General features: G+C 42.4%; 1 protein-coding gene across 1 annotated transcript; it reads left to right on the top strand.

The window, feature by feature from the left end:
• On the top strand, positions 1-25,134 carry SH2D1B (SH2 domain containing 1B). The gene is made up of 4 exons (XM_077887297.1): positions 1-285; positions 14,368-14,431; positions 16,677-16,842; positions 18,863-25,134. The coding sequence occupies exons 1-4, from the start codon at positions 122-124 to the stop codon at positions 18,901-18,903; spliced, it is 435 nt and encodes a 144-aa protein (XP_077743423.1). The 5' UTR covers positions 1-121; the 3' UTR covers positions 18,904-25,134.
• Positions 25,135-25,950: the final 816 nt, after the last annotated feature.

Below are 25,950 nucleotides of genomic sequence, written 5' to 3'. Positions count from 1 at the left end.
CTGTTTTGAGTCCTGCAGAGCCGCCTCGTCTCACTCCTACCAGCTGGCGGAAGAATCGCCTCCAGACCCCGTGAGGCCCCTTCCTCCAGTTCCATCCTTGGAGCTGACCCGGGGCTTGGGCATGGATTACAGGGATATCCGAAGGCTCCCCACGGATCTGCCCTATTACCATGGCCCTCTGTCCAAGAAAGACTGTGAGACCCTGCTGCTCAAGGATGGGATAGATGGCAACTTCCTGCTAAGGGACAGCGAGTCTTTGCCAGGAGTTCTGTGCCTCTGCGTCTCGTGAGTAGTTTTATCTTTCACAACTCAGAACCTTACCCTGAATGCGGTGCTGATACAGCCAAATACCAAAGAAATTGCATTTCACTCTGCCCTTGTGGCCCAAATGAGCAGAACGTGAACAAGGTGGGCAGTGCTTAAAGAGCCTGCAAGGAGAGTGTCTGTCCCAGGTCCTCCACCTGCCCTTCTCTCCCTGGTGCAAATGCCACCCCAGCAGACCCTCTGCAGCAGCAGGGGTGGGGGTGGCAGTGAAGGGAAGGGCTGCGGAGACCTGGAGGAGAGGTGGATACAGGGAAGGTGTATAGAGGATGGCTTATTTGCTCTGGAAAAGGCTAGATGTCCTTTATGAAATTTTAATCTGAGAGACTTGAGTGTTCACATTTTTCTGCGGGCTCCACTTGGGATACTTAAAATACGATTTCAAATTTTGTTAAGGTTGGTACAGAGCCTCAGCATGCATCATATCCTTTCGTCCTTCCTATAGCCTATCAAGGCCAGCATGAGCATTTTCTAGGTGAAGAATCAGAGACCCTGATTTCTCAACCAACTTGCTCATATTAAAAAAATTCTCCTGGCATTTCCAAAGAGTTCAGCATGAAATTCTAGTAGCTCGCCTGCTGAAGGAGCTTGTTAGTCCCGTTAAGGAAACAATCCTGGACAGGTATTCATGGGAACCTACTATCTTAAAATGTTCTGTTTAGAGAGATCACTGAAATTTTTCTTCTAGCAACTAGAGGAATAAAAACCCAAATGTGTCTACGCATATGCATTAGTGTTTCTGAGTGTGAGGACAAAAGAGATTTAATACTGACGAAATAGCAGAGATCTCTTTTTTTTTCTTTATATGATACCAAGGATGCAGGTAAAAGAAAGGTAGCCTTAAGAGGGTTAGCAGTTTGAATTCTCACTCTCAGGGATGAAGAGAAAGTTTACACGTATTTTTTAGCCACTGGTAATTCCTCTTTTGAGAATTGCACAGTCACCTTCTTCACCCATTTTTAGCTTGAGTTGTTTCTCTTCTGTTTACTGTTTTTTTGTTTTTCCTCCTAGTTTCTATTTAGGAAGGTAAAATATTTTTTTTTCCTAAGGACACGGACACAAAAGAAAACTATAGACCAATTTCAATTAAGATCCATTTTCAATAAACTGCTAACAAAACAGGAGCCAGTAACACATTAAGGAAGAAAATACACTAAGTTCAAGTTTGGTCCATTCCAAGAAGTCAAGGACGGTTCCACATTGGGTAAATTAGTAGCTTAATTACATATTAGTAGATCAAAGTTGACAAACTGCATAACTCACTCAAATGTGCTTAAAAGGTATTAGATAAAATTCAACATTCATCCCTTAATACACACACATACACATGCACACATGTACTTACATATTCTTAGTGATGCAAGATTAATTAAATATTATCTAATTAATATCTAATTATCTTAATTTCTTAATATTTGCTGCTAAAATAATGAATGAGCCAATGACACTCATTACCAACACTACTATGGAGCATTTTCTGAGAGATATGGGCAAGTGTTATTAGCCAAAGGAAATCAACGTAAAATTGAAAAGAAAGACACAAAATTATTATTATTTGCAGTTGACATGACTTCATCCCTGTGAAATCTAAGATTTAATTGAAAAAACCCTAAAAAGCAAATTTAAGAAAATTCAATAACAGTATCTGCTTATAAAATTGAAATCAAAATCATAGCTTCTTAATTAAGAAAAAAAAATAGCTAGAAAAAAAAATAAAAGTAACCAGGAAGAAAAAAAAAGTAACCAGGAAGAAAATATGATAAAACAGGTAATTTACATTAGTAAAAATAAAAATAAAAATAAAATAATAATAATAATACCCAGGGTTAAATGTGATGTGAAATGTGGAAGGTGGAAGATCTGTCTGAGAAAACTTCAGAACCTACTGAGGAATTCACTAGAAGATGTACATCAAATCAGAGACTCAATTTAGAAGCATATCAGCTTACCATAATTAATCTATAAATCTGGTATGTTTCCAGTAAAAAAAAATCAACAGAATTTTTAAAGTTTTCTTCAAGAATCATAAAATGCATTCAGGTGGGATGTGGAATGCAGGAAACTTGCTAGAATAGCCAAAAAAGTTTTTTATTTAAAAAAGGGGACTAGAGGCACCTGGCTGGCTTAGTCAGGGGAACATCTGACTCTTGATCTCGGGGGTTGTGGGTGTGGAGACTACTTAAAAATAAAATCTTAAGAAAAGGGAGGAACTAGCTCTAGCAAATATTTAAAAACATTGTAAAATGACTGATTTCTACAGTAATTGAGTGTTTGGTACTGAGGCTCCTGGCTGACTCAGCTGGAGGAGCGTGTGATTCTTGATCTTGAGGTCATCAGTTTGAGCTCCATGTTGGGTGCAGAGATACTTAAGTAAATAGAAACTTCAAAAAAAAAAAAAAAAGAGTTTGGTGCTGACAGATCAATGGAATAGAAAACAGAATATGGTAGAAATAAGGCCAAATACATTGGAATTTAGCATATGATTAAAAGAGTATTTCAGGGGCACCTGGGTGGCTCAGTTGGTTAAGTGTCTGCCTTCAGCTCAGGTCATGATCCCAAGGTCCTAGGATTGAGCCCTGCAGCAGGCTCCATGCTCATCGGGGAGCTTGCTTCTTCCTCTCCCTCTGCCTGCTGCTCCCCCTATTTGTGCCCTCTCTCTCTCTGGGTCATATGAATAAGTAAAATCTTAAAAAAAAAAAAAAAGAGTATTTCACATCAACAATGATGAACAACCATGAATGGTGTTGGGGCGCTTGACTGGTGGCTTTGGAAAAAAATATACCCGAATTCCTTTCTTCTTAAAGGAAAGTTAATTCAAAGTGGTTCTAATGCATACATTATTTTTTTAAACATGAAACCACTAAGAAGAAACAATGAACTATTAAAATATATGCTTGGGGTTGAGAAGGGCCTTTCTAAGCAGAATGGAAAGCCCAGAAGCCAAAAAAGAAAAGTCTGATGAATCTGGCCACTATTAAAAAACAAAAACAAAAACAAAACTGCTGATAATAACACTTAAAAGACTATCAACAAAAAAATTTTTTTAAAAAGACTATCAACAAACTGACAGGACAAGTGAACCCTATGAACAGATAAATGCTTTTAAAAATTAATACAAAACTAGGGAAAGGGAAAGAGAAGGAGATTCTTTGAAACAGAAATGCAAAAAGTAAAGATAAGGAAAAATGCTAGATCTCATAACTGAAGAAATACAAACTGGAAAAATGATGAGATACCATTTTTACCTATTCAATAGGCAAGAATTAAAACTATGGAAATGCCCAAATGAAGTTAGGGTGTCAGGAAGCAGAAACCCTCACACAGGCTAATAACACAGTCTCTTCCAATGGTGACATGGCCCAAGCATAAAATGCATGGATGTAACCCTTGACCCTAAATTCACTAATAAAAACCTATCTTGGCTGGCTCAGTTGGTAGAGCATGTGACTCTTGATTTTGGGGTTGTGAGTTCAAGCCCTGCATTAAGTGTAGAGATTATCTAGAAAAATTTTTTTGTAAAAACATCTATCTTACATGACCTCACAATAGCCTACCTTATTTTACATGTGACAGCAAGAGTATGTGCAAATTGATAACAAGATTGGGTAAATGTGTATGTGGCATGAAAAAACCTCCCAACATCTGTTGTAAGAAAAAGGCAAGATGCAAAGCATGATGCCATTTGTCTAAAAAAAAAAAAAGTAGGCCTGGATCTTTGTATATTTATACAAAATCTCTAAAAGGTATAGGGGAAACTTGTAATAGTGGGTTACAGTTAGGAAATTAAGAAAGAATGACTTGGGGTAAACATTGTGAACTTATTCATTTGATAGCTTTGCACTGTTCAAATGTTTTATATATGCACATATTACTTTTGTAACTAGAAAAAATGTCTAAAAAGGTAGTGAATCCCTATTATCTATTCAAACACTGTGCTAGGACCTAGGGAGATTCCCATAGGGAACCTGCAATTTTTTTCAAGAGATCCAAAACATGTAAATAGATTTAAACAAGGTAAAGTTTAAGAAGAGACAGTTTTATGCACATGGAAGGGCAGAAAATATGAGCAGGAGAGTCTTCTTAGACGGGGTGGGATTTGAGCTGAGAAGAGTGGTAAGATTTGATCACATGGAAATGGGATGGAAGTCATGTTAGGGAGGGAAGGGGGTAGGAATGGAGGTCTAGAGGTAGGATGTTTTAAAGCACAGATCAATCATACAGGGATCCTGAAAGGTAGCTTGGAGACCAGCTTTGGGAAAAGTAGGTTGGGGATAATATTATGGGGTCTGAGAAGAATGAGTCCATAGATGGCAGGAGGATACAGATGGTTTCCAGGCAGGGAAGTGACAAGACTAGAACTCCCCAAACTCTCTAAAACTAGAGTTTTAGGAGCTCCAATCTGGTGTGGAGGATGCACCAAAGCTGACAGGTGATGGTGGTTAAGACTGTTGTGTCTCCAGCTGGGAGATGGTGAGGAACTAGCGATGGGGGTGGTGGGGGGGGGACAAACAGTGGGAATGGGAAAAGAAGGTGCAAGGGATGTCATAGAGATAGGAAGATTTTGATCCAGACCTCAGGGTAGGTAGTCTCTACTGGGTTTCTCTTTAAAAATCAACATTTATTTTCAACTATTTTATGGAGTAGCAACCCAGCTCATGTGTTCTTCTAAAGCAAAAGTGATTAAGAACTGTAAAAAATAATACATCAGGGGTGCCTTGGTGGCTCAGTCAGTTGTGTCTGCCTTTGGCTCAGGTCATAATCCCAGTGTCGTGGGATCCCAGGATGCTGGGATGGAGAACCCCATCAGGCTCCCCGCTCAGTGAGGAGCCTGCTTCTCCCTCTCCCTCTCCCTATAACCTCAGTTCCACTCACACTCTCTCCCACTTTCTCTCTTAAATAAATAAATAAGTGAAATCTTTAAAAATAAAAAAAATAGGACAAAAATAATAAATCAAGTGAAGAAGGATGAATACACACTTGGGGGTCCCTGCACGTAATCAGGCCTCACCCTCTTCCCTGCCCAGGTCCCTGAAAGGCAGACACATTGCAGGTGCCCTCAGGTTTATGGCTCAGGTCAGATGGCCCCCGTCTAAATGGACCTTATCATGATCCTTGTGAAATTTTGTTATCACAGAGATCAGTGCGGACCACTCAATTCTAGTTGTTCAACAAGTATTGAAAGTCTCTTACCTGCCAGGCACTATGCTAGGCACTCGATTGGTGCCTTCAACACAGCTCAAAGCCTAGTGGGGAAAATAAAGAAATAAATGGGGGGGAGGAGTAAACAGGCACCATGTGTACTGATGACTGCTCTCCATCAGGGCGGTTGGGAACTGAGAACAATGGGGTGACCCATTCATTGAGGGGTGGAGAGCCCAGGTGGACCTGGTAGTGGGAGGATGAGTAATAGAACCTGTACCTATTCATTCAACACGCAAATACCGAGCGCCTCTCCTGTTCCAGATACGGTTCTAGGCGGTGGTGAAATAGTGGCGAATGCTACAGGCACCAGTCTTGTCCTCCTGAGAGCACGTTCTAGCAAGAGGAGGCAATATGATGAAAACCAAACAGAATCATAGCATAGGGAGGGATAGAGGCGACTTTAGTTTAGGTACAGGAAAGGTTCCTCGGAGGAGGTTGCACAAAGCAATCCGTGCTTCAATACACAACCTTATGTGAGCAAAGCCAAAATGATGTGCAACCCAAGGATCAGCCTCTTTTCCCACATCAGTGCATTCAGAGCCACCATGAATGTGCTTCCCATGAGCCAAGCATTGTGGGAGGAATGTTACATTCCTTATCTCATTTACTCTTGTCACCTTAGTGGGTGACATTATCCCTGGTTTGGGGGGAAAGAAATGAGAGCTTCTCATTAAACAACTTGTACAACTTGTCAACATGTCATTATATATCCCCTCTTGCCAATGTCTCCACTGCCACTGAAATATGTTCAAGGTTGTCACCTCAGAACTGTGTCTGTCATAAGGTGGCCAAGCAGGGGCCTGGAGGGCCTGGCAGTAGATCCCGATCTGTGGAGTCTTGCCATTCTGCTTCCCCAAACTGAGCCGCCCCTTCTTCTTTGCGGTGTGACAGCGGCAACATACCAGCTTCTATGCTTTCACAGACCTAAACAAAAATATTATGCGGAAGTTTAGAAATAAAGAAAGTCACACAGAGAGTTGGCCAAGAAGCATATAGTACTGGGCAGAAAGCTCTGAGGTAAATGTGGACAGGAAATGTGACTTGATCGTTGAGCCTGATAGGAAACGTCAACGTGCCAAACCACTGTCTCTGCAAGTGTGACTTTGTGAGTGAGAAGGGGCTGAGTCTGTCTATGGAATCAGTAGAGTCACAACGGAGTCCATATCAGGAGGTGCAAGGGCTGCAGCTGTAGGCCTGGGGGGAGAGGAGGCACTTTGTAGCCAGAGGACGGTGAAGGGTCTGTGCCCTGACTTACCACCTGTCCTCTCTGAGGAGAATGCAGCAATAGGAAGGAGGAGAAAGAGAGAGAGAGAGAGAGAGACAGACAGACAGACAGACACCTGGGGCGGGGAGGGAGGGTCATTTTTAGCTCTCCAAGTCTGAGATCTTTGAAGACTCTAGAGCTCACAAAGAAAAAGGCATTTCAAACATTTTAGTTTATTTTAGAAAATAAATTGCAGAGAAAGATATGAAAGAGAAAGCAAAATGTTCTCAGTGTCACCACGTGGAAATGACTATGTCCAGTATTTCAGCACGCATGCCTCCAGACTGCTCTCTACCCCCGTGCGTCTAGGGAGATGTATACGTGTGCACAAATGAGTCGTTAGACGTGATGATCTGCATGCTGTTTCTGCTAACGTGTTGTTGGTATCTTTCCACATCAAAAAAAGCGCCAATACACATCATCTTTTATTGCTTACTCTTTTACTGATTGGATATATCATAACTGGTACATAATCATACATTTACATTGTTTCCACTTTGGCCCAATGGAGCCAGTGTAATTGGAGACCATTAACATTTTTGTGCTTACATCTTTGAAAGTTTGCCCAACTCTCCCCTCAGACAAAAGCCTAGAACGGTTGATTTTAACAGACATTGGCAAATGAGCACCACAAAACGTTGTACCAAGGCACACCCCAATCAAGACAAGTGAGAAGGCCGGAAGCCAAAAGTCTTAAAATACTCTTTATTGACGTACATTTCACACTTGTGTCATGGCATAAAGAAACGCAGAATATCTTCATCATAGGGCAGTGAATTCCATTTCCTTCCAATGACCTTTTTGAGTTTGGTTATAAACTCAAAAGTTTATAAACTATAAACTCGAACGTGAAGAAGTTTGCCCGTAACACTGGTCACAGTGTGAGACCAATTGCTAATCGTGGATTTGTAATGAACCGAGCAAGGACGCAAAAATCACATGATGTCATTCATAAGGCCAAACCCCAATGAAAAGAGTAAAACAATTCAAAGACAAGCAGAAGCTCAGAAAACCTGTATTCTGACTCTCTCTCTCTTTTTAAGGATTTTATTTATTTGAGAGAGCGAGAGCGTGTGAGCAGTGAGGGGGGTGGGAGAGGGGGCAGAGGGACCAGCAGACTCCCTACGGAGGGAGGAGCCCAAAGAGGTGTAGGGGAGACTCACTCCACATGGGGCTCAACACGCAGCTCGATCCCAGGAACTTGGGATCATGACCTGAGCCGAAGTCAGACACCTAACCGACTGAGCTCCCCAGGTGCCCCTATTCTGACCTTTTCCAACTGAAAAGTTTCCTTTCAATTGAAAGGTAATGCCAAAGATTTGAAAATGGTCTTTAGTAGCCCTCTGTATTTCTCACATCTTAAATGGTGTTGAAGATTTCCACAGACAGCCAAGAAAGTAGGCATTTCAATACCTCCGGTATTATAAACCTTTGAAATGATTGAGTGCCCATCTGGCTCTGGCTCCTTGTTGTCATGTCCAGAGTGGTCTTCTTCTGTGGGAGGGTCACCCTCATGCCAGAGATCAAGCCACCATGTATTTACTAAGGACCTAACAGCAAATATAGGAAATCTTTTTCTTCTATCTAATGCCAAGACTAACCATGAAAATAGTCATAAGCATGAACGTAAAATGAACTTAAATTTGGTTTCCATATTAAAGCAAAAATAAATTCTGTTCATATACCATTTTATGTTATGCTTTTTATAGCTTTATTGAGGTATCATTGATATAAAATGAAACCTGTACAATTCAATGATTTTTGGCATTTGCTGACACTTGTGAAACCATCGCCACAGTCAAAATAATGAACATTTCCACTGCCTCCAAAACTTCTCACGTCCCTTCGTGATCTCTCCTTCCCACACCTCCCATCCAGACCCTAGTACACCATTGTCTGCTTTCTGGCACTACAGATTCATACGTATTTTCCAGAATTTAATGTAAATCAAATCATAAAATAGTAGCCCTTTTTGTCTGACTTCTTTCATCCAGAATGATTATTTTGAGATTCATCTGTATGGTTACCTGGGCCAGAGTTCACCCCATTCATTGCTGAGTAGTACTCCATTCTAGGGATACATTACAATCCATTTACTCAGCCAGAAAGATTACAATTGAAATTGATGTAAATATTTGCGATCAGTCTTGTGAACATATGATTTCATTTCACTTCTATGTGGAATTTAGGAAACAAAACAAATGAACAAAGGAAAAAAAGAGACAAACCGAGAAACACTCTTAATTTTAGAGAACACACACTGCTGGTCACCAGAGAGGAAAGGTGGGTGGGTGGATGGGGGCAACAGGTGACGGAGATTAAGAGTACCCCAATCGTGATGAGCGCTGAGAAACGTCTAGAATTGTTGAATCACTATATTGTACACCTGGAACTGATATAACACTGGATGTCAACTACACTGGAGTTAAAATTGAGTCATTTTAATTTATTTTTTAGACATTTTATTTATTTATTTGAGAGAAAGAGAGAGAGATTGACCAGTCAGAGAGAGGGAGAAGCAGACTCCCCACTGCACAGGGAGCCCCACTCAGGCCTTGATCCCAGAACCCCAGGATCATGACCTGAGCCAAAGGCAGACTCCGAACTGACTGAGCCACCCAGGTGCCCCAGATTGAGCCTTTTGAACTGTTTGTTTTGTGTTCGTGTTTGGATAAAGACTGTTTCAGAGCAGCCGGTGAGCGTGTGGAATCGTAGTAGAAAGGTAACCACTGACATTACTAAGAGCTTAAGTGGTAAACTCTGCTTTCAGTAAAGAGATATTAACTCCTTTCAAGATCCAAAAGGTTCAAAACAGATTTTTTTTTTGAAGTTGCAGAACAAGGGATGAGATTGTTTGAAGATGAACAAATCAAAGGAAAGTATTCAGAGTTAGCTTAAACTTTACGTCTTTAGCATTCCCCATCTGTGTCAACAGATCGTGCTTTTCCAATGGATGGAAACATTTGCATAAAAAGTCCTCAGAACCCAGAACTCCACCACTGATTCACCTTCTCTCTCTGCCTTCTTCCCTCCTCCTCCTCCCTTCATCCCTCCCTCTCTCCTTCCCTTTTTGCACATCAAAATTGTACTAAAAAGACCATTTTTACTTTATTTTTTGAAATTTTACTTTAAAATTTTCATTATTAACTAAAATTTAATAAGGTTTGGAGTGTTTGCTTTTTTTGATTACTTTTAATTAATTTTATTAATTTATTATCTGCTTGTTTGAGGGAAAGAGAGTAGGGGGAGGGGCAGAGGGAGAGAGAGAGAGAGGATAGAATCTTAAGCAGACTCTGTGCTGAGCGTGGAGCCTGATGTAGGGCTCCCATCCCAGGACCCTGAGAACACTATCCAAGCTGTAACGGAGAGTCAGACGCTTAACCAACTGTGCCACCAGGTGCCCCAATGAATGTAATCTAATGATAGTTATTTTTTTAAGATTTATTATTTGTTCCTTCATGAGAGACTCAGAGAGAGAGAGGCAGAGACAAAGGCAGAGGGAGAAGCAGCTCCCTGTGGGGAGCCCAATGCGGGACTCGATCCCAGGACCCTGGGATCACATCCTGAGCCAAAAGGAGATGCTCAACCGCTGAGCCACCCAGGTGTCTCAATCTACTGATAGTTTATATTAGAAAATATGTATTTATGTATTTTCATTAATTTAATGTTACTTACTATTTTGTAATATATTTATGATTTTTTAGATTGTAAATGTTTTAAATATTTAGTTCCTATGATCTTTGCTTTTTTAATAAATAATCAAATACTGGCACTGTCAGTTTTGTGCCAATATTGCCAATCTCAAAAAGTACACATTTGGGCTTACAGATAGCATGCATTTCAGCTTTACTAAACTCAAATTGTTCCCCAAGACATTAGTATCTAATTACATCCCCATTAGTTGTAGGTAGAACTTTCTACATAGCTTTACATCATGGTCAATATTTTCCATGAGTAAACTCTCATGTCTTTGCCAACCTGGTATGAAATGATATCTACTTGTGGTGTAATTTGTATTTCTCTGGGGCACCCGGGTCGTTCAGTGGTTGAGTGTCTGCCTTTGGCTCAGATCCTGATCCTGGGCTACTGGGATCGAATCCTACATCGGGCTCCCTGCTCAGTAAGGAGTCTGCCTCTCTCTCTGCCCCTCCCCCTGCTTGTGTGCTCTTTCACTCTTCTTTTCTCTCAAATATGAAATAAAATCTTTTTTTTTAATCTTTTAAAAAATTGTATTTCCCTGATTGATAGTGAAGTAAAACATCTTTTCATATGTTTTATCGGACAATTTCATTAGCCCTTTTTTATGATACATTGGTGTCATTATTTTTTTTAAGATTTTATTTATTTATTCATGAGGGACACAGAGAGAGGCAGAGACACAAGCAGAGGGAGAAGAAGGCTCCCTGCAGGGAGTCCGGTACGGGACTCAATCCCAGGACCCCGAGATCATGCCCTGAACCAAAGGCAGACGGTCAACCACTGGGCCACCCAGGTGTCCCACACCATTATTCTTTAAACTTTTATATCTTTTGTAAATATTTTTCATCTACTCAATTAAAAACAAAGAAAAAATAAGCATCAGCCCTGGCTATCATGTAAAGAATAATAATGAGATCAGAGAGAGAGGGGAAAAAATTGCTAGAACTATGTCCTTGAGTAGATAAAAATGGGTGGCATCCAGTGGAAGAGAGAGGAATTAGTTCCAGGAGCAGCATGCAAAGTTCATGCATGGTTACAAAGGCTGAGTATGTGAGCACTCGGCTGAATGGCTGTGGTGGCTCAGAGTCTGCAAATTCCCTTCCAATTGCTTGAATCTCTGTGAAGTCATCAGTGAAGTGAGGTGTTCAGGGTTTAAGGAGAAAGAGGACAGTGTACAGTCACTTGTTGAGGGCACAGGGAAGGAGATTATTGCCTGGAGGCTCCAGAGCCCACGGGAGGTCTGTGGTCATTAACTGAAAGGGAGACCAGTCAGCCCACCAAGGGAACCAAGGCAGGTGAGTGCCAAGAGTGCCAAGTGGTAGGGCCAAAGGACCGCAGGCTCTTGGGTCAAGGGCTGGAAGGGGTCAGCGAACAGAGGAAAGGATCTGGACGTGGGGGCCAGAGAGTGGGATGTGTGAAGTTCACACCATGAAGGGGTTGCAGTCATGGGCAATCACAAGTTCAAAGTATAAGCGAGACTGGCCTCATGGCTTGTAACCCAGGCAGTTGCACAGAGCCCGACGTTCACAGGGCCCTGCACTCCGCCATCACCATCTCGAAATTTCTAACCATGTTTTGGCAAGGGGCCTTGCGTTTTCATTTTGCCCCGGGTCCCACTGTTCTGGTTATGAACACAGAGTGAGTGGCTGATGCAGGTGGAGGAGACGAGGCTGCTGCAGGAGAAGACTTTGAGGAACAGAGAAACTGTGGGGTGGGAGGGTCGTGTATGCATGAAGAGCGCCTGCTGAAGCTTTGGGCAGGAATAGCACTGAAGTTAGTGATCGTGAGCTAAGAGCTAGACCCTAGAGAAGTGAGGGGCAATAAGCAGGGGCACAACAACAGTGAAGGGTAGTAGGCGACAGCATCTGATGGCATGAAAAGCCCTGAATTTGGAGAAAGGAGAGAAACAACACAGAAGAGCCCTGACAACAAAGACGAGGACGCTGGCCTCCCCCCTAGGTCCTGCAGGGAGAGGGCTTTGGGAGGAAGAGGCAGCCATGTAGATGGGAGTGGGGGTGGGAGGCGGGGAGCGGTGTCCTGGGGGCAGAGCCAGGTTTCTCTTAGAGCAAGAAGGTGGTAGGGATGTTTAGAGAATGGGTTAATGACCGACAAGGCTGGGGTTCTGGTAATGATGACACAGGGATAAAGGGAATGATGAGATTAGCTCAGGAGGTTCAAGGCAGAGTGGAGGCAAGACTGTGAGCATCCGTTAGAGAGGGCTCCCCCGTCACCATTGCTGTTGGGGTGAAGGCTTAGGGTCAGCATTGTCTTTTGATGTATGTTTAGTGCAAATGCTTGCTGAAAAACCCTGTTTCTTTTACACATTTTGCAAGTAGCATTTATAAAATAATAATTGGAACAAGGGGTATTAAAAAATAAGTTTCTATGTTTACCCAGTGACACTATAGATACTCATCTCACTTCTCTGTAATCTCTTATAGAGTTTTGTCCCCCCTAAACGTTCCAAAATAAATGCATAAAGGCATCACAAGTTCAATAAATCAATTTCTCTGTAAAGCACTGTTGCCACATGGCTTATTATTTCATTTTAAATGCCTTGCAAAGAAAAAGATCATATTTGAGCAACGTCTGTCTTTAGAACTTGGAAATCCATGGCCTTTGGACTAGTTGACATAGATGCTCCATTTGTTTTACTCTTTCATTTTCCTCTGGTGCAGATTTTCTTTTTTTCTTTTTTTTGGTGGAGATTTTCTTAGCTGATACTACAACAGCGTAATTAAAAATGAACTCATTTGAGAAGTTAAAATAAGATAGTTGGGTTTCAAAGAACTATGTGATCGGCCAAACACAATGTACGGACCTCCTTTGGATCTGATCTGAACGAGATGCTTCCGTGAAAAGAAAGTTGGGGGACTTTGTCACATGTGGACAAGGACTCACGGGGAATGTTGTGTTGCTTGTGATGTAATTTGGGGACACCCACTGGCTTAGTCTGGCCTCAGGAACCCCCGCAGAAAGGATTGGGATTTAAGGTCAATTGCCAAAGCCAATCAGTGACAATCAGTGATCAAATCTTCTGTGCCTTAAAGCTCTAAGTTGCTTTCTAAATTCCCAATTCAGTCAAATGATTCTTTGGCATAGGTACAAGCTCCGGGGGTGGGGGTGGGATCGGCAGATAATTTGGGCCTCCTGTCAATGTCTTTCATTCTCTCTCTCTCTTTTTTTTTTTTACACTTTAATACTTCTGGAGAATCAGAATAGGTTGACCAGTTGGTAGAGACATCTAATGTATGCACTTTCCTCCTGGGAAACTATTGTGAAACTGAGCCCTTACGATCAATGGTATCTTGGATTTGGAGAAATCCAGTAATGTATGTATGCTATGGAAATTGCTAGATAGAAAAAAAAAAAAAAGAAAGGAAATTGCTAGATTGGGTCTGTTATCTAGATTCTGGTTACTTAGCCAGTGGCACCCGTTCCAAGAAGAGTAAGAGCACAGTATGTCACTTCCTTGGACAAAATTCCCAGCGTTCTCTGTTTTAATTAACACTAACTATGTCTATGAGTTCAAGGACGCATCATTTAGTAAACAATACAGGAATGGCTCAATGGTGTTTTGTATGTTGCATCAACTCAGAGCTAAGTGAAAAAAACTAGAGAGAAGTACCAAGACCATGGGAACAGTAAATTCTCTCTCCTGATCCTCTTTGCCACAAGCCCAGACTTCCACCATCAGAATAAGGGTCCCCGTTTCCAAACCTGTGTCTCTTTCAAATTCCCACAGTTGAGAATGCCTGAAAACAATCCGTTTCTTTTTGGGACCCAAGATTGCCAAAGGCATTGTGCTCAAAACTGAGCGGTAGATGGTCCCTGGATTTGCATATGAGAGCATTATGATTCACACAATCATCTTTCCGCAGGTTTAAAAATTTAGTCTACACGTACCGAATCTTCGAAGAGAGACGTGGGTTTTACAATATACAGGTAAGAACGTACGAGAACTCCTGCAACAGCATCAACAGAAGACACATAGACCAGCTCTAAAACCTGAGATGTGACCACCTAGAGGCATTTTAAAAAGGGAAGCAACTTGCAGAGGTAGAGTCAGATCAAAAGTAAACCTTGCCTTTCTCTGAGGGCAACGGGGAGCATCCCTGAATATTCACGGCTGTTGTTCAGACTTGTAGAGGCGCATGACCCCAGCTCCCGGTGCTTAAATGGGACCAGCCTGGACTCCGGGTGAGGCCACTGTCCAATTAGAAGACCACCCAGTGACCAGGGCAGGACGGGACGGGAGGGGGGCCAGGTCTGAACGTGCAGGAAGCCAAGGCAGCTCCACGGTTGTATGAAAATACAAAGGGAAGCATCAGTCCATGGGCAGTCTTAGTCTGGGGGGGGGGGTCCTTTAATTTTTCTGGTTTACTGAGCACTAAGCAGAAAATCCTTATTGTTTTGAAATAATTCCTGTGGCTTAGGAAGCAGAGCAAAATAAGTTTAACCGAATCTTTACCAACAGAGAATCCTGAAATAATCTTTTTGAAACACTTGCAGACAAGGTTAAGCAGATTGTTCGCCACCAGATTTCTCAGAATCTTCGATATGCTAATGTTCATTGTGAATATCTAAAATAAATCAGAATATATCATGATCCCCAAACACATACACATATGTGGGTGTGTTGTATAGAGAGAATTTTTCTTTTCCTACAAAGGACGTTAGTGAGGCAGCTGACAAAATTTGAATAAGGTCTGTAGATTAGTAAGCAATACCACATCAAGATCAATTTCCTCATTTTATTTTTTTAAAGACTTTATTTATTTATTTATTTATTTATTTATTTATTTATTTATTCGAGAGAGAGAGAGAGAGAGAGAGAGGCAGAGACATAGGCAGACAGAGAAGCAGGCTCCATGCAGGGAGCCTGACGTGGGCCTCAAACCTGGGAATCCAGGATCACGCCTTGAGTCGAAGGCAGGTGCTCAACCGCTGAGCCACCCGGGTGTCCGAATTTTCTCATTTTAATCACTGTGGTGCAGATATGTAATGCTCTTGCTTTTTTGAAAATACTGACGTATTTAGGGTTACAAAGCTATCATGTCTGCACTTAATCTCAAAAAAATTTTTTAAGAAGAATATGTATATGCATCACTATACATGTACATATATGTGTATACATCTAGAAAAAGAAAATGAAAAGCAAATATGTACAATAAAGTGTTGACATATGGGGTATGAGGTGCATCTGGGTGGCTCAGGTTATGATCCCAGGGTCCTGGGGATCGAGCCTCACATGGAGGGGGGGTCCCTGCTGCACGAAGAGCCTACTCCCTCTGTCTCTGCCTTCTGCCCCCCAACTTGTGCTCTCTCTCTCTCTGTATCAAATAAATAAATATTGGGAAAAAAAATTTAAAAGACATTTGGGGTGTGGGTGAAGGATATATATATATAAAAATTTTAAGAGCATTTTTGCAATTTTTCTTCCAATCTAAAATTATCTCGACATAAGATGTTTTCTAAAAAGAAACGTCTATTAACACTTTCTTTCCTTGGTCGAGCATGCTTTGGGAAATGGTGATAATTCCCCAGTATGCTGTTTTGTCTCTTGTCTGGACAAACCAGAGCGAGGCCCGGGAGTCAGCTCTAACTTGGACACGGGCACCTCGCTGAGGAGCAGCAACGCACTCAGAGCCCCTAGTGGGGGCTGGTGATGAGCGTCCATAGAACCTGCCCGAAGGCGACTTCAGCGTCCGCCTACATGTCTGGTGGAGGTTAACCACACTACATGTCAGAGAACTTTCTGGTTTCCACTTCTCTCTGCAGTTTGACATGGAGCCCTACGGGAAACACAGTGATCATCAAGAAAGCAGGCACAGTGTCTGGCACCAGCTCCCACAGGGTGACGGGCTGCACTAGTATCCCAAGCAGCATCCCAGGCAAGGTTGCCAAGGGTGGGGGCTCCCTCGGCGCTGCGGACCTAGGATCCTAGAGGACCCCCGATCCCGGATCCTCTCTGCCCACAGTAGCTCAGGTGACAGGCCGGTCTTAAAAATAAAGCTTTCTGAGTATTTCGATGGGTGTGAGCTCGTAAGCGTGAACTGCCAGCTGCTCGTCTGCAGTCTTCCAGCTCCGACATAGCACTTCGTGGGGGGCTCAAACCCCTGCTTTGACAAGTGTCACAGTCCACACACAATACGTGGTGATGAGCCATCTTTTTCTTGTATTTTGGCAGACGGTGGAAGGTGCTCCCAAAGAGATCTTTCCAAACCTAAAAGAGTTGATCTCCAAGTTTGAGAAACCAAGCCAAGGGCTGGTGGTGAACCTCATACAGCCGATAAAGAAAGCCAGCTCCTGCCCGAGGTGGAGAAGATCACAGATAAAGCTGGATAGTATTTACGGTAAAAACTCTCACACGAGAGTCAGAAAGGGATCGTGGTCCCATGTCTTCCCCCAGCCGACTCTGTAGAATTTATAGATGTGCACCCTGTTCTGTTGTGTTATCTCTTAAAAGCTTTGCCCACAAAAAGCAGGGTTGATCCTGTTGGGCAAGATCTTTATATATATACATATATTTTTTTTTTATTTATTCATTCATGAGAGACACAGAGAGAGAGGAGCAGAGACACAGGTAGAGGGGGAAGCAGGTTCCATGCAGGGAGCCCAATGTGGGTCTCGATCCCGGGTCTCCAGTATCAGACCCTGGGCTGAAAACAGCGCTAAACCGCTGAGCCACCCGGGCTGCCTCTGCTGGGCAAGATCTTGTTGGGCAGGCTGTTTTTGAGCCCTGGGGGTGGCCCCCGCTTGGGGCCCTCTGCCTGGAGGGTCAGGAGAGCAGGAGCGGCCCCAGGGCGCTGACCCAGGGGAGAGCTGACCTTGAACTCATCCGTGACCTTACGCGATCCACAGGCTTGGGAGGAGATGGACAAGTAGGCCAAGTTTTCAAATGAGAAAATTGCCTCAATGCCCTCACCAAGGCTCATGCAGAGTCACGTTTTGCTCGGTGTTTGCGGAGCATTCATCTATTTAGTGTTAGGGGACGAGTTATTTCACATATCACCCTAACGGTATTAAGCCATGGTGGGAAATGAGAGGGGGTCGGTCACCTTGAGTGCGGAGAATCCACGCTGAGGCTGCTCAGATGGCATCACTTGCAGCCACGATCGCTTACCCACCCCCCTTGAAACCCTCTCTCAGGAAGTCCTCCCTCTCACACTTGTCGGTTATGATGTGGTTTGAATTTCACACGGATTTCCGGAGACATTTAGGGTTTACTACTGTCTTCTCATGGTGGCATGTGTGGTCCCATTGCCAAGCAGAGGGATTGCCGTTATCAGTGGCCAGGATGGGGGCACCGGGAGGAGGCACGAGCTCGGAGGAGGGCAGAGGGCAGAGTTCCAGGGAGCCCACAACCCCCCCACATCCTACTCTGTCTACTTCAGTCACCCTCTGGGCTGCCAGCTCAAGCTTCTCACTTCCCAGCAGAACTAAGCATGGGGTTTTAATGATTAAAATAAAAACCCCTCCTCTGCCACTGTTCCTCTGCCCCCTGCCAAGGACTCTGCACCCATATACATGCAGAGTCACTTCCTATAGGTTCAGCCATGGGTGTAGTCCCATGGCCACGTTGCACCAAAAGTTACAGAAAAAAAGAGCACAAAGTGGGGCAGAGCACTTTCCTAAGGGCCGCAGCCTAGGAAAAACCCAGATGAGTTGCTGAGGGTGGTGGGAGCCATGGCGGTATCGGTCCAGCGATGATAAAATAATCACAAATGCCAAGGAGAGAGTCCTTTAAAGATCTTTCCTAAGAACTGGGCTGGAGTCTTAGCACCCCAGCTGCCCTGGTAGGTAACCCCAAGCCTTCAGCTACCAAAGGGGAGACATCCTTTCCTCAGCTCATTGGCTTCCTCCCCTTCCCTCCGCCTCCTTAGAATAAGCTTCAGATGTTTTCACCCTGAGGGAGACACGGGGGTTCTGCTCGTCAGTGCAGGCATCTGGAGCTGAAACCTGGGTGCCTAAACTTATAAAGAGACCCCCCCTATTTTGCCGGGAGAGCTCCTTGTGATACCCCAGCCCTTCAAGAATCTTTTTTTTTTTTTAAGATTTTATTTATTTATTCATGAAAGAGAGAGAGGCAGAGACACAGGCAGAGGGAGAAGCAGGCTCCATGCAGGGAGCCCTATGTGGGACTTGATCCCGGGTCTCCAGGATCACGCCCTGGGCTGAAGGCAGGCGCTAAACCGCTGAGCCACCCAGGGCTTCCCCGTGATACCCCAGGCCTTGAAGATGTCACTATGACGTGGCATCGAGGTCATCCTGTGCCTGGGGAGTGGTCATCTCTTCCATGAGTGAGGTTGGTCTGTGTGATTCCTGGGTGTTGAGCCTCATGGTTGGTCTTCTGCCGCCCCCCCTCCCCCACAGAGAACAACAGTAACAGTGACTATGTGGAGGTCTTACCCTGAAGACAAAGAGACTGAAGAAAGCAATTAGAGAAGAGATGGAGTGACAGCTCTCACTGGCAACCCTGCTTCTCCTGTAGGTGCGCATGTGGAATACTTAGCTCGCGGGGAGAATTCAGACTCTCTGAAGATGTTCCCAGAGAAATTGTTTCCCGCATCTCTGCCTCCCGTGCACACGCCATGAGCCGCTTTGAGACTCCTTCCCCTCACCCCACTCCACTCTTCTTGCTGGGAATAGGACAGCCTGAACCTATTCTCAACTTCTTAAAGATACAGTTGCATCCTGGTGGATGCCCTCCTGCAGACCAGGCGATTGGAGACACAGCTTTGCATGGGAGAGAGCACACTCGGCCAGGAGTTAGGGACCCGAGTTCCAGCCCTGTGGCGATGTGACTTTGGAGAAGCCTCTTCCCCCGTCTGGGGGTCTCCATACCTTCATCTGTAAAACAAACACGTGTTCCCACCCCTCTGCTGAGCTGGGTTGTGCCTGATGGAGTTGAGGAGATCTGGGGTGATGGAGATGTACACGGGAGTGGCAAGGGATCTGAGTCCCAGCCTCCCAAACATCCAACATGGTCTCCGTACCTGCCTGTCCTGGTCTGAGTCATGGTGGGGGGCCCTGATCTCCCCCGTCGCCCGCCACCACCTGTCCTTCTCCCCCACATTCCAGTTCTTCTCTTTCTTACTAATCTTGATATTCTTGCCAAACACACCCACGGATATACTTTCTCCCTGGTTTTGCCCAATTTCACTTATGCACCAACAACTTCAGCAGTGCAGGTGTAGCCCTGTACCGCAGTGGTATCTGTGGGGATTTAAAAAATACTCAATTTCATGTAGTTCCTGTTCCCAACTAGACTTTAGGTGCCACCAAAGCATGGTTGGGTCTCCCTCATATTCCCCAGTGTGGAAATGTGCTGTGTAGAGCAATGGAAACATGTGCCCATTCTCAGGATTTTGACCAGAAGCATGGGTTTGTTGAATTGGTTCTAAATCTTTTGCATTTTTCTGCTAGTTCATAATTTTAATTAAGACCTGATTAGTGTGCAATGTACCAAATTCTATGCCCATTCTTTTACCTATCTCCAAGCCATAGTGATTCATTTTACCCAACTGGACGTATCTTCCAAATCACTTTTATCAGAGTTATGATTGAGAGGTCTTGAACTGGATGCCTACATGATTTCCTTTACCTGAGCACCCAGGTATAGCACCTTACATGGTCCCCAGCACACTCCTCAAATGAGCAAACAGTAGCTGATGTTAACGTCATGTTATAAATCGCTAAAATTTTTTAGAAGACCATGAACAGGTCACGTGAAGAACAGCTGAAAGATCTGGGCATATGGACTGGAAGAGGGAAGATGTCTAAACCTACAATAGGTGTATCAAGTATCTGGGTCACTTTTCTCTTAAAGAGGGTACAATGCCAGACCGCAGAACTCACACCAGTGGCTGGGTGTTTATGGGAGGGCGGTTTTAGCCATGTATCAGAAAGAACTCTGAAACCACTAGAGCAGATCTTTATGCAAACAGCCTGCCTTGTGCTGCAGTGGAAGTGGAAGGTGATTTTTTTTCCAAGGATATGGGAGAGATGCAGAAATTAGACTGCCTACCTGCAAGGTACCTTCCCATTTAGGGATCCTTGGATCCTACTGCCATCTTTTCACAACTCCAGTGGGAATCTCTCTCTCTCTCTCTCTCTCTCTCTCTCTATTTCTTTTGGACTTATATATGGAGAGTTAAGAAGCTAATCACATTCCTTAGTTCTTAGCTCATTATCACCATCAATCTATACAAGACATTTCTTCTGTTTTATTTCATTTTTATTCCCTTTGCCTCTAATTCTCATTCCAATGTTCGCACTCTCTCCCATAGGAAACAGCTCAATAGTATTTGATATATGCCCTTGACAGAATGCTGTAGAATGTACGGCATTGGTCGCGAATACGTAACTTTTATATTCACATACACAATATTCTACTGTTCCAATGATGTTATTACTTTTCTCATCTATATTGTTGAGCATAATTCAGTATCTTAAATGATGCATGGCATTCTGTAGTAGCCCTCCAACAAGGTTTGCTGATCCTTTCCTTTTTTTTTTTAATTTATGATAGAGAAAGAGAGAGAGAGAGAGAGAGAGGCAGAGACACAGGCAGAGGGAGAAGCAGGCTCCATGCACCGGGAGCCCTGACATGGGATTCGATCCCAGGTCTCCAGGATCGCACCCTGGGCCAAAGGCAGGCGCCAAACCGCTGCGCCACCCAGGGATCCCATGCTGATCCTTTCCTAAAGAGATAGACATCCTACAGAGATAGCAAATTTGTATGAGTCTCCCTATGGAAATGTAAGAGAATTCCTCTGAACCATATGGTCATAAAGTTTGTTCATGCTCAATTATGATGTAGTCAAACTCATCGAGTGCTTTTTGACTCCTGGTTAATAAGCCCTTCCTCATTCCAAGATCATGAAAAAAAAAATCTTACATTTTCTTTTACTGGCTTTTATAAATTTACCCCCTGCAGTAAAGGTTCTAGTGATAGCAAGGACTTTTGCATTTTTCACTGACACTGTCCCAGGATCTAGAAAATCCCATTACACATAGTTGGTGTTTAATAAGTGTATTTTTTAAAGATTTATTTATTCATGAGAGATATACAGAGAGAGGCAGAGACATAGGCAGAGGGAGAAGCAGGCTCCTTGTGAAGCAGGGAGTCCAATGCAGGGCTTGATCCCAGGACCCTGGGATCATACTCTGAGCCAAAGGCAGACGCTCAACCACTGAGGCACCCAGGTGCCCCTTAATAAATATTTTTTGCATGAAGGATGAATACAGGGTTAACCTTTGTGTATGGTAAGAGATATTTCCAACTTTGTATTTCTCCATATATATTGAAGTAGTTTTCCCATTTCACCCTGTTTAGTAAACCATTTCCCCCTCTGGTTTCTGGTTCCTCCTTTATATCACAATGGTTCTAATCCTTTGGCTTTGCAGTACCTTATCATCTCATAGGGGAGGTACTCATCAATATTTTTCAAACCAACTGGGTTACTTGCGGGCCTTGGTTCTTCCATGCACATTTTAGTATAAATACATTATGTTGCTCAAAACATCTTGATGGGATTTTGAGTGAATTTGCAATTGGGGAGAACAGACATTCTTGTGATGTTGTCTCATGCATAAACATGCTACATCAGTTTATTCAAGTCTTTTTTGTTCCTTAATGGAATCACAAGTTTTCCATAGAAGTGTTGTATATTCTGTTACATTAATTCCTAATTATTTTTAGTTGTTATAAATTCTGTCTTATGTTTTATTATATTTGTAGCAGGCTATAGCCGTGGCAAGTAGATCTCATTAGATTTACTGGTTTACCTGTTGATCCTATTGTAAATGGAATTGTAAATTCTATGTAAATGATTTTGTCAGCTGTAAATAATACCACTTGGTTCTCTTTCAACACTTATGCATCTGTTTTCCATGTTTACTTGATTGCTAGGACCTCTAGTATACATTAAACCATAGTCATAAAAGTGGGCGTTCTTGTGTGGGTCCCAGTATTGCATGAAATGCATAGAAACTTTCTCCATTTCAGCACCATGTTTGTTGTAGCCTTTAAGATGACCATTTCAGGGGATCCCTGGATGGCTCAGCGGTTTGGTGGCTGCCTTTGGCCCAGGGCATGGTCCTGGAGTCTCAGGATCAAGTCCTTTCATGGAGCCTGCTTCTCTCTCTCTATGTGTCTCTCATGAATAAATAAATAAAATCTTTAAAAAAAATAAGATGACCATTTTAATTTTTATCAGAAATGTTATGGCTGCTTGTCAGAAGAGTGTGTGACTCTTGATCTTAGGGCCATGAATTTGAGCCTCACACTGAGTGTACAGATTACTTATATAAACTTAAAAAAAAAAAAAAACTTAAAATGCCTGGAAATTTATTAAGTGATTTGTTTCTGAATCTACTGAAATAGTCACATCCCTTTTATCTTCATTCCATTATAGAGGTGAATTATATTAGTAAAACTGCTGATATTATACCACCTTTCATTTGCTTCACTTGATCATGCTGTATTATTTTCAATAAACTGATGGGTTTAGTAAGTTAATACTTCATTTAAGACTTTTGCAGTAAAGCTCATAAGCCAAACAGAACTATAATTTACTGAATCATGGCTAGACTAATCATATAAAGTAAATGAAGCAGGCTTTCTCCTTTTTCTCTTTTCTGCTACAACTTTGTGAGGTAAGGATGATCTGATGCTTAGTTTATTAGTTTGAGGCTCTGGTGAAGAGGGGAGGGAATCTTTTATTTCTGTTTAAATATCTTCAATGCTTAGCATTTTATTCAATTATTTTGCTAGTTTTGGCATTCTTTGTTCTCTTGGGAATTTATCCACTTTATCTAAACTTTTTGCAAATATTGGCATACAGTTCACAATGTTATTTTTAAAGCTGTTGTGACTGTAGTCATACCTCCTTCTTCACTCTTGTGCCATCCTTTTTTATTAATCAACTTTATCAACCTTACCCGTCCTTTCAAAGCCAGCTTTTAGTTTTGTGAATCTTGTTTGTAGATTGTTATTCTCCATTTCAGTGATTTTTTTTTTAATGCTTGATTCTTTTGGATTTATCTGGCTTATTTTCACATTTTCCAATAAATATATATAAAACATGACCAACAAATGGTACTATTTTAGTGGTATGCCACGAATTTTAACAGGGATAGTGTTTATTGCTCTTCAGGTCAAAGTATTCTTTTTTTTTTTTCAAAGTATTTTTAATTTGTATAAAAACATCCTCTTCAATCCAAGGACAATTCAGTAGTTTGTAATTGTTAGTAAATACATATATTAGCTTTTAGTTTTGTGTCAATTCCAAAATACAGAGCATTCTAGTTACATAACATGGTTCAACTTGATTTCTGAGGCTTCCTTGATGAACATTCTGTGAATATTTCATTTGAGAATGGTTCTATTCATTTTAAGGTTCATTCTCAAGACCCACCCCATGTATTTAAGATTGCAAATCATGTAAAACAAATAATTGTATAGATTTTTCAACTATTTGATTTATCAATAAGTCTCTCATTTTAACTCAGTATATAATAGAGGTTAGTTTTCTAATTATAATAGTTTGTGTACAGATTTTTCCCTTTAGTTCTGTCATTCCCATTTTAACTATTTTAATGTTATATTTTAGGTGTATATCTTTTTATGGTCATAAATCATCTATTTCTTTTACATGAAGTGCTGCCCCCCTCCTTTTTGGCCTTTAATTATATTTTGCTTCATATTTAAATTGCTATCCTGGCTTTCTTTTGTTTTTTTAAGATTTTATTCATTTATTCATAGAGACACACACACACACAGAGAGAGAGAGAGAGAGAGAGGCAGAGACACAGGCAGAGGGAGAAGCAGGCTCCATGCAGGGAGCCCGACGCCAGACTTGATCCCGGGTCTCCAGGATCACACCCCAGGTTGCAGGTGGCCTAAACCGCTGCACTATGGGGGCTGCCTCTGGCTTTATTTTCTTTTTTTTAAATTTTTATTTATGATAGTCACAGAGAGAGAGAGAGGCAGAGACATAGGCAGAGGGAGAAGCAGGCTCCATGCACCGGGAGCCCGACGTGGGAGTCAATCCCGGGTCTCCAGGATCGCGCCCTGGGCCAAAGGCAGGCGCTAAACCGCTGCGCCACCCAGGGTTCCCTTTATTTTCATTCATACTTTCCTAGTATGTAATTTTCCATCCCTTGGTTTTCAAGTTTTCTCATATTTTCTGTGTTAACTGTGTTCTGTAGACGAAATATTGCTGGATCTAAATTAAGATTCTTTCCTTTTGTTTGGTGAGTTCAAGACACTTACATTTATTACAATTTATTCTATTGGAATTTATGTCTGCCATTCTTATGAGCTGAGGGCTTGTGTCCTTCACCCCCATATGTTGAAGGCCTGACCCCCAGTGCAATGGCACTTAGAGGTGGGGCCTCTGGGAATTAGGTTTACAGAAAGCCATGAGGGTGGTGCTCTCATGATGCAATTAGGACCCTTATGAGAAAAGACACCAGAGTGCTCTCTCCACAAATAAGCACCAAGAAAGGCTTTGGGAGGACATTGCTGGAAGTGGCCCTCACCAGACACAGAACCCACTGGCACCTGATCTTGGACTTCCCATGCTCTGGAACTGTGAGAAATAAAGTTTAATAAAATATTTGTGGTTTAACCTACCCAATCTATGGTGTTTTGTTATAGCACCCTGAGCTAAGATAAAAATCTTACTCCAGTCTTTCTATTTACTACACAGTTTGTTTCCTTGCCCCCTACCTTTTTCTGCTTTCCAGCGAATAGATCAAATTTACCCATGCTAATTTGAAAGCTCTATTTTTTTCAAAGATATTTTTGGTGGTCGCTCATACCTTATTAAGACCTGTATTTTTGTTTCTCTCTACAATATTTAAAACATATCAATTGTTATCATTAAGCATACTTACTTTACTATCGTCAACCCCACCTTGCTTTCTGATATTATCTAAAACTTGAATTATTATCTGCTCCTTTTGGGTCCTTCATCATTTCAAAAACAGTAAGCTTTACTGAATCAATTTCTCATCCTTACTTCCTATATATTTCCAGATGTATAGCACTCTCCCAAGTCTCTCTTCTTCCCAGAATATTTTCTCCAAGGGTATTTGCAAAGGTGGTCTTTGTTGTTGTTGTTGTTGTTTTTAAGATTTTATTTATTTACTTATGAGACACACAGAGAGAGAGGCAGAGGGAGAAGCAGGCTCCCTGCAGGGAGCCCAATGTGGGACTCGATCCCAGGACCCCGGGATCACACCCTGAGCCGAAGGCAGACGCTCAACCACTGAAGCCACCCAGGCATCCCTGCAAACATGGTCTTTGGATAGTAAACCTTTTACAGTCTCATACACCTATGTCTTCCATTTCCACTCATTTAAACAATAGTTGAACTGAACATACAATGTGGACTTAAGGTGATTTTCCTTCGACAATATAAAAATCTTAAGCCCTTATTATTTTGTATCCA

Source organism: Canis aureus, chromosome 38, assembly GCF_053574225.1.
Source record: "Canis aureus isolate CA01 chromosome 38, VMU_Caureus_v.1.0, whole genome shotgun sequence".
NCBI lineage: Eukaryota > Metazoa > Chordata > Mammalia > Carnivora > Canidae > Canis > Canis aureus.
Note: the sequence above shows the minus strand (reverse complement) of the source record. Positions and strands in the feature narration are given on the sequence as shown.

Coding starts and splice junctions, on each gene's coding strand:
- SH2D1B (XM_077887297.1), top strand. CDS start 122: ATGGATTACAGGGATATCCGAAGGCTCCCCACGGATCTGCCCTATTAC. Junction 286..14,367: donor GTTCTGTGCCTCTGCGTCTC/GTGAGTAGTTTT, acceptor ATCTTTCCGCAG/GTTTAAAAATTTAGTCTACA. Junction 16,843..18,862: donor AAAGCTGGATAGTATTTACG/GTAAAAACTCTC, acceptor CCTCCCCCACAG/AGAACAACAGTAACAGTGAC.